We start from the raw sequence: 13,091 nt of genomic DNA on the forward strand, positions 1-13,091 counted from the left end.
TATATTCCTTTGCTGCAGAGACCCCGGAGTGTGAGATCACTGTAATGGGTGAACGACTCCTTTGGTACCCGAAAGTCTTTCGATACCTACGAATACAGATCTACCGTAAGCCTGCCGACATACTAGACGGTAACCTAACAAGGACAATATCGTCTCTTACGTCACAAGTCTCCTTTTGGCAAACACTTCCGCTTAATGTGCCCAGCCGCATTGCACTAGCGAAGGCAGTCGCTCTCCCTCGGCTACTGTACTTCTATGCGAATTTGCCAGTGTATGTCCCGGCCCGCATCTTCCGTGAACTGGAAACCCTGACCAGGCGGTTGATCTGGAGCAGGGGGCGACCCAGGGTTGCGCTGAAAACCCTCTACGCTGCAGCGGAGAGCGGTGGGCTGTCGGTACCTAATCACGAACTGTACTACCTGGCAGCACAGTTACAATGGGTTGCCTACTGGTTGAGTGGCAGGAATTTGGGAGACACAGCTTCGGAAGATGCTGTAATGACAGTCTCGCAGATACACGCACTATTCCACCCCTTGTCTAGACTCCGCTCTCCGGACCAGCTACATCTAGCGGTGGCGAGAAAATGTTACACAAGAAGCTTAAAACTTACTGCTGTAGTGAAACCCTACGCGCCCAATCTACCACTACTTGGCACGCCTTGGGAGGGAGGTACATTTGCGTCACCAATGTTAGACACTTGGGAGACGGCTGGTCTAGAGGGGCTGGGGGACCTCTTTGAGGACGGTGCACTACTCCCTTTCGCGGCACTGGCGGACAACACAGGACTGCCAGCCGGGCAATTCCTAACCCATGCGAAACTCCTGCATACACTGACACAGACCTGGGGCCCGCTAGCGGATGAGCCACCGACACACCTCCACATTCAGTATCTGCATGTGATGGGCAATGGCTCTCACATAGTACACTGGCTCGCCCAAGCATTGCACACACATACTCAATTCTCCCCACAGCGTCTGCGAGACAAATGGGCAGTAGATAGGGGTCGGGATTGGACTGACAGGGAGTGGACACAAATACTGGCTGGGACACGGAATATACCACGCAATGCACGCTTCAAGATCATACACTATTACATTGTACACCGGGCGTACCTGTCCCCTGATAAGATTAATCGGTATTTTGGGCTTACCACAACAGCATGCCCCAGATGTGGACTTGTAGATGCGCAGTTCCTACATATCCTTTGGGCATGCCCTTCATTGTGCACCTACTGGACTGCGGTGGCTAGGGCATTTACGAAGGCAACGGGGGGCAGCTTGCCGTTTACATGGGAGGCTTGCCTACTGGGCTTATTTAAGAGGACGAAGCAGACGAAAGTTCAGGCGAGATATTGGGATCTAGGGCTGATCACGGCGAAACGCCTCATTACTGAGCGCTGGAAACATGCAGTCCCCCCCCCAGCCAATACACTGGCGTAACTCGTTGGATAACTGGGCAAGGGCAGAGAGTGTGGCGTCCATAGAGAAGTAACAGCGGGACTCCGTAAGTTCCCAATAGCTCTGGAGTGGGATATCATCTTGGCATCCTATCACCAAATATGCCAGCAGGACGGCATAGTGTGACCACTCACCCCCCCTCCCTCTCCCTTCCCCCCTCCCCTCCTCTCGGTGACGCCCATGCGCCTACCCCTACACCCTCATAACCGATGAGAGGCAATATGGACCTACTCGTTGCCTACCCCATGACCATCACACACACACGGGCTTTTGTTATCAGACACCACCCACTATTTTGTTTCTAGAATTTGCTGGATTGTTCTCTATAGTTACTTGCTTTGAAAAACAGCTTTGGATATATGTTGAGCTATTTCTAGGCCCTTTTTCCTCTAGCGTTGCTGTTTCAACACCATTTGCACATCCGATGAACAAATCTGCAATGCCATGAGGTAACAGTTTCAACTTTCTCCGTCACCTAGTGCTGCAAATTATAGAATGTTATTCTCTTGCATGTAAGCCAGACTTTATTGCCTTAACCATGCTGCTTCATTTACACTGTCTTTATCCTGATCCTTGCTATTGGGCTCTTTTATGTATAATGTTGTCGGCACAGAGCTAGGACGTACAATTCTCATTGCGGCACTGTGTATTCTTTACGTTTACTTATGTGTAATGTTGTATGACACCCGAAAATATGCAATAAACATATTCAAACAAAAAAATTACCACAGTGTCGGGATTGGCTATGGGGAGTCTGGGAGCCTGTGTCCTGCTGTGAGAAACAGAAGAGGATGAATGAGGCGGCAGCCAAGTCATCTTTTCTTTTTGTTTTCCGTCCCCCCTCTCTCTATCCCCGCTGCCTCACCACTTCTTTGCAGCAGGAGCCACCACTGGACATCATCAAACAAAACAGAGGTCTAGAATGGTTTTTGTTGGTGGATGTTAGTGGCGTAAAACTGAGTAACTGTTCTTTTCTCTTGAGGGCCAGTTTAAGTAAGTCCCCCATCTATTCTAGGGACACATCAGTACTAGGCCTTGCATTTATTGTAACTCGGGCCCTGAATAGGAAGCATTTGTTACCCAACCCCTCAGTTTATTCCCAAATATGGCCCCTCTCTTGGTGTTCACTTCAGGCACGTAGAAGAATCCTGTTTTGGCCCCTGCAGCCCGCCGTACTGTAAGCGGCGGTTCCCAGAGTCTGGATGGACGCAGAGTATCGCTTACCGAGGCTTCCTCCTCTGCCAGAGTTATGCATGAAATGGCCAACGCAGCGCCCCTCATCTGGAATCAATCAGCAGACATTGGAACCCTTCGATTGGGCCAATTAAACACAAAAGCAAATAGCACGCATTGTTTAGTTGCAACAGAAACTTGTGTATTTTGTTTTCCAAAATATGAATACATCAGTGTCCTCTTTTAAGTTTTGAAAACCCGGTTAAAAAGTTAAGGAGAAAACCGTCCACACTTTGGTCTTTTGGTACTTTACATGTTGTGGTAACAGTTATCTAGCCAGCATTAAAAATGCATGCACAGATTTCAACATATAGAAGATCTTCTCACCCACCTACTTACTCACTGTGTGAGCTTTTTAAGGTCTGTTCTAGATTCAGCTTCAACTGTTTTATCACACTCATGTTTCCCAAATATATAAGAAAACAGAAGCACATATATGCATATACATATATAGACATAAATACACAGAAAAAAAACCAAATGTTACGGTGACAGTTATTATCAGGTATTCAAAAAGCATTAGAAATTAACTGAAGAAAACAAAGATTAAAGTGATGTTTTAGTTGGGTGACAACATACCATTTTAAACAAAAACAACCTGAAATGTATCAATTATAGTTAACTGAAGTAGCTATAACTCGAGAATGGATTACAAAGGCCAATTGGTGATTTGGAAAGACTTTTCCAACTGGTAATATGGATTTTGCATAAATCATCCGTTGATTTTGCAGTTGCAAAGCATGTGTTTTTGAGACTCTCGAGATTTGTGATTGCAAGAGACTCTAAGTTCCAAGGTTTTTTTTTTGGTTTACATCCAGAACTTTGAGCTTATTGATGCAGGATACAGATCGTTCTGTGTCGGAATTTGCTGATGGATAGATATGGCTGAGCAATAAAACAGTGTTTTCACCCTGGCAGTAGAAACAACATTGATAAAAGATGTAGAAAATAGAAGTGTGTTGCCTGGCGATGTGTTGCTGAACTGTATGCAATTTATTTATTTTACATGGATTTTTTTTGTATCAGTTTATCGATTTTATTGAATTTCTCACAGATTATAAGGCAAAATATGTTACAATCTCGTAGGTATGTTAAGGGAGATGGTATAAACATGTGTCGGTGATAAAACCAATGTTCAAGACTTTCTGTCTCATGGAGTGTTATGTGAACCTGTCCAAGGTCGCGTACCCCATATATTAATCGTCCCGATTATTGACATCAACGCAGTTCGATATATTTGTGTTATCGCGTCTGAGTACAAGGGTGTATGTATCAATCAGTGAACAGTTATTTTATAAGGAACAAGTAATAAGCACCAATACAACTGAGACCATTCCCACATCACCGACGCATAGCGCTTCAAAATCGGCACACCATAACACATTGTCGCACATCAGGACAAATTGAGATGATCCAGTTGTCTTCTCTATGAAGCACCACACTCTCCACTTGAGCCCATGTGGTGATGGAGCACGAGCAGGCCTCCCATGTCAGAGCCTCGTGTGATTTCCACTTACGGGTGATGAGGCGTTTAGCTACTAGCAGTGCCATATCCAGAAAGTAGGAGGTGGCTTTGTGGTTTTTTCTCTGTGTTATAGGCCTGTCGGCCATGCCTCCCCTATGTGCAAGGTAGATCTCCCCATGCATGTGGAGAGGTGATGTATGATCTTGCACCATTAGTGTTGTAAGGAGGGGCAGCATGTGAAGAAAATCAACCTCAAGTTGAATGCAGCTTGGGCAAGCGGTGTCCATTCTATTAAAATAAAGGTCAGTCTTGGCTGGGGTTAAATAAGCTCTATGAACAATGTAGAATTGTATAATCTGAAATCTGGCGTTCCGGGGGACTTGTGTCGGGCTCGCTAACCGTACAGCCCATTCTCTGTCAGTAAATGAACACAATAAATCTGTGTCCCAGGTAAAGCACAGCGATGTAAGTAGTGCCGCAGTGTGAAGGCGCAAAGAGTGGGCTAGCCTGTGCGTCAGATGGCGGCCTGAACCCATCACATGAAGGTATTGCATGGGAAGGGGTGTTTTGGGTTCATGGGTCATGTCTCCCCATTTACTGCCCAGTGCCCTTATCAAGGCACTGTGCAAAAAGAAATTATCTGGGGGCGACCTCTATTGAGTTCCAGCTCGATAGAGGTCACCTAGTGAGTGAAGTCCCACTTCATACCAGGTGGTTAATTCGCTGTAGTGGTCGTGACCTGCCCCCTGGCCGTCCCAATCAGTGCCATTGCTGGGGCGTATGGTGTGGTCGATCTAGTGAGGAAGAGGCAGCGGCAGAAACATCGATATGCCACCTGCATCAACTTAGGATATGGTAAGGATGGCTTAGCGCACGGGTGGAATAATTGGGGGATAGTAGGTATCCCCTAAGCAGGTGCATATGTAGCAGTATCTGCGAGTTGCAAACCAGTTATCCATCGAGCCACCCATTGGAGGTGGGAAGTGAGGTAATACTGTTCATAATTCGGTTCCACCAACCAGCCTTGGTCAGTGGGCCGGTAAAGTTTTCGTTTGCGGTACGAATACATTGCATAGCAGCGTAAAGGGGTATGTACACCTCACACATTCCTGTGGGTGGAGGAAAGTATGTGTGAAGGCCATTGCTGTGGAGACTACAGGCAAGGGTGGAGGGTATGCAAGCATCTCTCACATGCACATAATTGGTATGAGGTCTGGACAACAAAATAGAACAGCAGTTAAAAGAAACAACACAGAACAAAAAATACCATACGGGCAGACAACTTGTGTCCAGACAAACCTTTGACCAACGTGTGTCAAGAACAATAAGCTAAATAAGTAAGGGGAATGGTACAGATTCAGTTACTCAAGAGCAAAAATCCCCAGTTTGAAAGGAGCGATCATACACACCAGATAGCTACAGACTGTCTGAGGCACCCCCCTCCCTGTTCTAGACACACCGGAGTTGGGTCTCCCCCCAGCCTACCAAATCAGTGTAACGAGAATAAAAGGCAAGTGAACAATAAGACAGTCAATAGGTTGGGTGCTGCGATTCTTGGCTACAATGGTCAGATGATGTCATCCGACATCTGCAGTGTCACCTCAGGGAGGAACTCCGGATCAGTTCTTAACTGCCAGGTGGTGGTGGAGCCTTCATCAGTCGAAACAGGCACATAATCATCGTCCAGGCCAGACCCAGGTGCGGAGTCGCAAATCTGGGTGGCCACTTATATTGCACATCAACTGTTCTTTTTGCATTTGTCACCCCGAGTGGGACGGGTATGCTCAGACGTGAGTCCCGTGCTCTCCACACCACTGGAGTCAAGCTATCCTGGCTGAAGATGGCTGATAGCCAGAAACCGGTCCTAGGATGCTTGATTCCGGTCCAAGGAAGACATGGCTTTGCAGTTCGGGCTGGACTGTTCCCATGAGGCACAGGGTCAAGGCTGATTTGCATATGGCCATGTCTGAATTGGGGTGGTGTGGTGAGCAAAAAAACGATGGATTTAGGCCCAGATCTCAGTACTGGGGTGAATGTATGACATTGTTCTGCATTCTGTCCATCAACTGTTGTTTTTGCACTTGTATTGCACGGCATCTTTCAGTGATGATTTGTTCCAGGTTTGGGACTACCACTGGTCGAGGAGAGTGGCACGGCCGACGACGAGGGACGGCTCGGTGCAAACTATCTGTAGTATGGTGTGTGAAGTCCTTAGCCTCAGATGAAGAGGTGGTCGCTAAACCAGATGATTCCAGCCAGTCCCAAATGCCTCGCGGGAAATAACAACGAGTAGCACAACTCCAATTCACGTAGGCAATGTTTGACAGCTATAAAGGAGTTCCTCTGACGTTGCACCATCACTGTGTAATTGGGTAAAGAAACATGACGCTTGTGTTGTACACCACTATGTCAGACAATTTCCGAGTTTGTCTTGGGATCTAGTCCCGATCACAGTAATGTAGTAATCGGAATATTCGCGGTATGGGATTGGGCCTTGGGATAGGTTTCCGGGCAGGCACTCTGTGAGCCCACTCGATGGAAAAGAATTGTGGGAGTGCTGTTGCTGGTAGTAGTTCTTGCAGCCACTTTTCAAAATATGCAACCGCATCCCACCCCTCAACACCCTACAGGAAGCCGATGACGCTGACATTGTTCTGTTTGGATCGCCCGTCAGCGTATTCAGCTCTTACCTCCAGGGTCCGGAGTCAACTTGTGAGGTCTTGTAGGTCTGTTTCTATTAGTTGATCCTTCAACTGGAGATCAGAGAGGGATTATTCAGTTGTGTGGACTGTGTCTGCTACCTTGCGATGGTCAGATCAGTAACAACATTGTCTATTTTGGACTCAAGGGATAAAGCCAAAGAGCCAATGAAGAGAGGGACGCACCAAAACAACCGCAGGAACCAGACCAGAGTGCCCATGCTGTAAGCATGTGCATTTCTCCTTGAATCTGCTGGCTCGCCGGGACTGCAGGTGAGCGTGCCAGAGAGTCAAATAATTTTTCAAGTTATTTTTCTTAAGTTCATTAAGTGCCTTTCCCGTACAAGCAAATGTCCAGACCATGCGGAGGCCCCGGCAGGTTGGACAGCTTTCGCCTTGCCAACGTGAGCAGTACAGACCGTAGCGTCCTGTTAGTCTTACCTCAGGGCTCCACTGCAGAGTCTTACCTCAGGGCTCCACTGCAGAGTTCTTTGTTAGCAACGAGTGTGGTCTCGGCGGTGCAAAGTATAGGTTGATCCAGGCCTCTGGAACCCACCGCAGCAGCAGGTCAGCATCAGCAAAGCTGGGCCTCAGTGGCCCTTCCCATGGCCACTGTTGCAGTCACGTAGTGCCCCCAGAAGGTCGTTAGGTCGGGGTGCGGTGGGGACAATATTGATGCTGGATTAGCAGCTGGAGTGAGGATAAAAGGCGGATAATTGAGCTATTATGCAGAGCCTCATACGAGTATGTCCGCCATCTTAGCTTTGCAAGCCACGCCCCCTTCACATGGATTTTTTTTATATTGGGAAGTTTCCACTAAGGTTGGTTTGATCAGTGATTTGTAAATGAAGGCCAGACCCCTTCCTCTTTGCTACATCTATGTTCGGACAGCATGGAATAGTTCCCTCGCCCTAAGTCAGCTAAGATTGCTTTAGAGACCGAGATTGGGCTGTGTTTGCAGTGAAGCCACCAGGATTGTCATGAGACAAACTGTGGATTTCATGTTTGTGGGCAGATGATGGGGTTTTAAAACTAACACACAATTGTTATATACCTGCGAAGGTGTGGGCGAGTGTTTGTGTTGAGGGAACTGTCCTTTTGAGAGGTCTTTTTTGTGGAGTATTGGTTGAAAAGGTGTATTTTGGAAATTGATTTTGAGTTCAATAAACATTTTATGAATTTGTGAAGTAGGGGTTCAGTAGGGTATAAATTAGGGTAGAGGTATTAGAACAGGATTCAAGAGGTTTTTAAGTCTGACAACAGCCAACATATTTTGGTTTTACTAAAATGTAAATGTATCATATAATTCCTTATAGAAGCTTTCAGGCAGCCCCATTCTTCAATTGCTCTTTGTTTTCCCATTGACATTATTCTTCTGCCCACTACAGTATACAGCATGGGTGTGGGGTCAGCCCATGTCAGCCATTGGCTAATTTGACTGTTAGTGACAGCACTTGACTTTTCATTAGGAGCACATCCCACCCAAGTAGTAGTTTTCCTAAGTTCCAGATAGTACTACGGCAATGGGGGCTTTTTGAGACCAGAAAGATATTTGCTTGTAGCCGTTGGTTTTTTTCTTCTTTTCTTATTGACGAGATTCAGTAGTTTTCCCAACTATAGATTTTTGCAAACCCCATTACAAACCAAGCATTACCTGTTGGCTTTGCCACTGCTCTTGTTTTAGGTGTTTTATGCTGAGGGCAACTCTTTTTAGGTGGAAAGGAGCCATAAACGCTGGAAATGTTGATCTGGGGACAAGGGTGCTTTTTTGCAAAATACTATCAAGCGCCACTTCTTTGAGGAGTGAGAGAGCATCACACATTATACATATGGTATAAACGAATTTCCAGCCAACAGAAGTCACAACTTTGAGCCAACAACTTTACGAGCATTGGTAGTATGTGTTTGTAATGCTATGTTATTTGCCAGTCTAGTCCCTACTCATTATCTGAAGTAAATTGCAAGGTAATGGATTGCAAACATGCAGTGCAATGGTCGTGTTGGTATGTCAGACATGCTGATCTGTAGGCACCAGAGTTACTGTTTAACTTCTCCTCTGATAAGAGGTCCATTCCTACACACTGCCAAGGTGCTTTAACCAAGTGGTGGTAACCTTGCAGAATGTGTTTAATAATGTAAACAGAAAAAACTCTGTTTCTTTAGCAGTCTGGGAAGGTGAACCTGAATTCCATACATTCTTTAGTCTTTAATGTTTTGCTTGCATTATTCTGTTAAGTGTATTATGATTCCTGTATGCTTTTATCCTTGAAAAGGTTCGACGTTGAGTACAAGCTGCACAATGCATAGCATATGTAGCATAGTCATGCTAGACTTGCATAATAAGGTTGTGGAAAGTCATGGAGACATTCCACCTGGTGGCCACCTGGTGGAATGGTACTCGAGGCAGAGTGGTAACAGACAGAAAAAGGATGAAGGAGTCAGTGCTCCAGTAAAGAAGTAAAGGGCGTTGTGGCCACTACTGCTCGTGTGACTCCATTGACATTCGTGTTCTAGTTTTTCTGGTTGCTTTATACACAGTAAGCGATACAGAAAAGGGGGTGGTGATGAACAGAGTGTCTGAATTAAGCAGACCACTCTTACCCAGTCCAAAGATCAGGGCTTGATCCATCACCGCTATTTATCTCACTGCCCCATCCCAGCTCAGAACCTGGCTATATGCAAATTAGTCTGCCCCTGGCCCAGTGCATCATGGGAACAGGGCAGACCAAACTACCAAGCCAATTCTTCACCAGAAAGGAGACAAGCTACCGGGGACCGGTTTCTGGCATTTCAGCCTCTTCGGCCCGGCTTGCTTGAATCCTGATGGAGCAGTGAGAAAGGGACTCATGTCTGAGTACACCCTGCCACACCTATAGTGGCCAAAAACGATACAGAAAAGGGGGTGGTGATGAACAGAGTGTCTGAATTAAGCAGACCACTCTTACCCAGTCCAAAGATCAGGGCTTGATCCATCACCGCTATTTATCTCACTGCCCCATCCCAGCTCAGAACCTGGCTATATGCAAATTAGTCTGCCCCTGGCCCAGTGCATCATGGGAACAGGGCAGACCAAACTACCAAGCCAATTCTTCACCAGAAAGGAGACAAGCTACCGGGGACCGGTTTCTGGCATTTCAGCCTCTTCGGCCCGGCTTGCTTGAATCCTGATGGAGCAGTGAGAAAGGGACTCATGTCTGAGTAGTCTGGTCTGCCCTGTTCCCATGATGCACTGGGCCAGGGACAGACTAATTTGCATACAGCCAGGTTCTGAAACTGGGATGGTGCAATGAGCTAAAAAACGGTGTTGGATCTAGCCCTGATCTCTTGACTGGGTGAGAGTACTCTGCTTAATTCAGAGACTCTGTCCATCACCACCCCTTGTTGTAAATTATTTTGTCCACCCTAAGCGTGGAAGGGTATACTCAGATGTGAGTCCCTTGCTCATTGCACCATCAGGATTCAAGCAAGCCGGGCCGAAGACGCCTGAAATGGCAGAAACCGGTCCCCGGAAGCTTGTTTCCTTCCCAGTGTAAGAATTGGCTTTTGTAGTCTGGTCTGCCCTGTTCCCATGATGCACTGGGCCAGGGACAGACTAATTTGCATACAGCCAGGTTCTGAAACTGGGATGGTGCAATGAGCTAAAAAACGGTGTTGGATCTAGCCCTGATCTCTTGACTGGGTGAGAGTACTCTGCTTAATTCAGAGACTCTGTCCATCACCACCCCTTGTTGTAAATTATTTTGTCCACCCTAAGCGTGGAAGGGTATACTCAGATGTGAGTCCCTTGCTCATTGCACCATCAGGATTCAAGCAAGCCGGGCCGAAGACGCCTGAAATGGCAGAAACCGGTCCCCGGAAGCTTGTTTCCTTCCCAGTGTAAGAATTGGCTTTTGTAGTCTGGTCTGCCCTGTTCCCATGATGCACTGGGCCAGGGACAGACTAATTTGCATACAGCCAGGTTCTGAAACTGGGATGGTGCAATGAGCTAAAAAACGGTGTTGGATCTAGCCCTGATCTCTTGACTGGGTGAGAGTACTCTGCTTAATTCAGAGACTCTGTCCATCACCACCCCTTGTTGTAAATTATTTTGTCCACCCTAAGCGTGGAAGGGTATACTCAGATGTGAGTCCCTTGCTCATTGCACCATCAGGATTCAAGCAAGCCGGGCCGAAGACGCCTGAAATGGCAGAAACCGGTCCCCGGAAGCTTGTTTCCTTCCCAGTGTAAGAATTGGCTTTTGTAGTCTGGTCTGCCCTGTTCCCATGATGCACTGGGCCAGGGACAGACTAATTTGCATACAGCCAGGTTCTGAAACTGGGATGGTGCAATGAGCTAAAAAACGGTGTTGGATCTAGCCCTGATCTCTTGACTGGGTGAGAGTACTCTGCTTAATTCAGAGACTCTGTCCATCACCACCCCTTGTTGTAAATTATTTTGTCCACCCTAAGCGTGGAAGGGTATACTCAGATGTGAGTCCCTTGCTCATTGCACCATCAGGATTCAAGCAAGCCGGGCCGAAGACGCCTGAAATGGCAGAAACCGGTCCCCGGAAGCTTGTTTCCTTCCCAGTGTAAGAATTGGCTTTTGTAGTCTGGTCTGCCCTGTTCCCATGATGCACTGGGCCAGGGACAGACTAATTTGCATACAGCCAGGTTCTGAAACTGGGATGGTGCAATGAGCTAAAAAACGGTGTTGGATCTAGCCCTGATCTCTTGACTGGGTGAGAGTACTCTGCTTAATTCAGAGACTCTGTCCATCACCACCCCTTGTTGTAAATTATTTTGTCCACCCTAAGCGTGGAAGGGTATACTCAGATGTGAGTCCCTTGCTCATTGCACCATCAGGATTCAAGCAAGCCGGGCCGAAGACGCCTGAAATGGCAGAAACCGGTCCCCGGAAGCTTGTTTCCTTCCCAGTGTAAGAATTGGCTTTTGTAGTCTGGTCTGCCCTGTTCCCATGATGCACTGGGCCAGGGACAGACTAATTTGCATACAGCCAGGTTCTGAAACTGGGATGGTGCAATGAGCTAAAAAACGGTGTTGGATCTAGCCCTGATCTCTTGACTGGGTGAGAGTACTCTGCTTAATTCAGAGACTCTGTCCATCACCACCCCTTGTTGTAAATTATTTTGTCCACCCTAAGCGTGGAAGGGTATACTCAGATGTGAGTCCCTTGCTCATTGCACCATCAGGATTCAAGCAAGCCGGGCCGAAGACGCCTGAAATGGCAGAAACCGGTCCCCGGAAGCTTGTTTCCTTCCCAGTGTAAGAATTGGCTTTTGTAGTCTGGTCTGCCCTGTTCCCATGATGCACTGGGCCAGGGACAGACTAATTTGCATACAGCCAGGTTCTGAAACTGGGATGGTGCAATGAGCTAAAAAACGGTGTTGGATCTAGCCCTGATCTCTTGACTGGGTGAGAGTACTCTGCTTAATTCAGAGACTCTGTCCATCACCACCCCTTGTTGTAAATTATACACAGTAAGCAGCATGGATATATTTTAGACAATAGGGTAATTTAGCAAATCTGTTGGACACACCTTCACCTTCTTGTGGTTTTTTTTCCCCGTAGACCAACGAGTGGAACAAAAATGACGAGCGTCTCCTGCAAGCGGTGGAAAATGGCGACTCCGAGAGAGTGGCTTCCTTGCTGGGGAAGAAAGGTGTGGGTGCCACCAAACTGGACGGCGAGGGGAAAACTGCGTAAGTGATCCTCTTCTGCTCAAAGATCTTCTTCTGTGTCAATAAGATCTCATACCACCATTGTGCAAGATTATTTCTTGAATCAAGTCCAGCAATGGGCCATTTGTTCTTCAGCAGTGCAACACTCCCAGGAATGTTGGTCTCTTAATGATGATAACGACAAATAGGGGCTCCTGAAAATGCCATTTTATTTATTTGTGTTTGCCTGCTGCGCAGGTGGGGTGACGCTCCTCCGCTCTTGAGGAGGAGCCGCACCTGTCCCCGAATTGGAAAAAAAAGCAACCCAAGACCAGCATCGCTCTGATTGGGGCTCTTCAGTCAGCGGTAGCTTGGTTTCAGAGGAGGCCGCAGCCGGTGCAGGTAAGCGCAGTGGGGCGGGGGGCGGGTGAGGCAGGGTGGCGCAGAAGGAACTCGACAGACGACGGAACAGGGAAAATTAAATAAATAAATCCTAATTCGCCGCCTGTCAACACCACCACCTCGCCCTCCCCCCCCCAACCACGCTTACCTGCACCGGACGCGGCTGTCCAGTGGCA

The 13,091-nt window shown here is 47.3% G+C and overlaps 1 protein-coding gene across 4 annotated transcripts in view; it reads left to right on the forward strand.

Annotated features, from left to right (window-relative positions):
* The window catches only part of RAI14 (retinoic acid induced 14), a 450,945-nt gene that overhangs the window by 234,178 nt on the left and 203,676 nt on the right, over window positions 1-13,091 (forward strand). For all 4 annotated transcript variants that reach the window (XM_078674923.1, XM_078674924.1, XM_078674926.1 and 1 more), the window contains one exon: window positions 12,425-12,555. In XM_078674923.1, coding sequence (XP_078531049.1) covers window positions 12,425-12,555 — 131 coding nt within the window. The remainder of the gene's footprint in view (window positions 1-12,424; window positions 12,556-13,091) is intronic.

This window comes from Lissotriton helveticus, chromosome 2_1 (genome assembly GCF_964261635.1).
Source record: "Lissotriton helveticus chromosome 2_1, aLisHel1.1, whole genome shotgun sequence".
Lineage (NCBI taxonomy): Eukaryota > Metazoa > Chordata > Amphibia > Caudata > Salamandridae > Lissotriton > Lissotriton helveticus.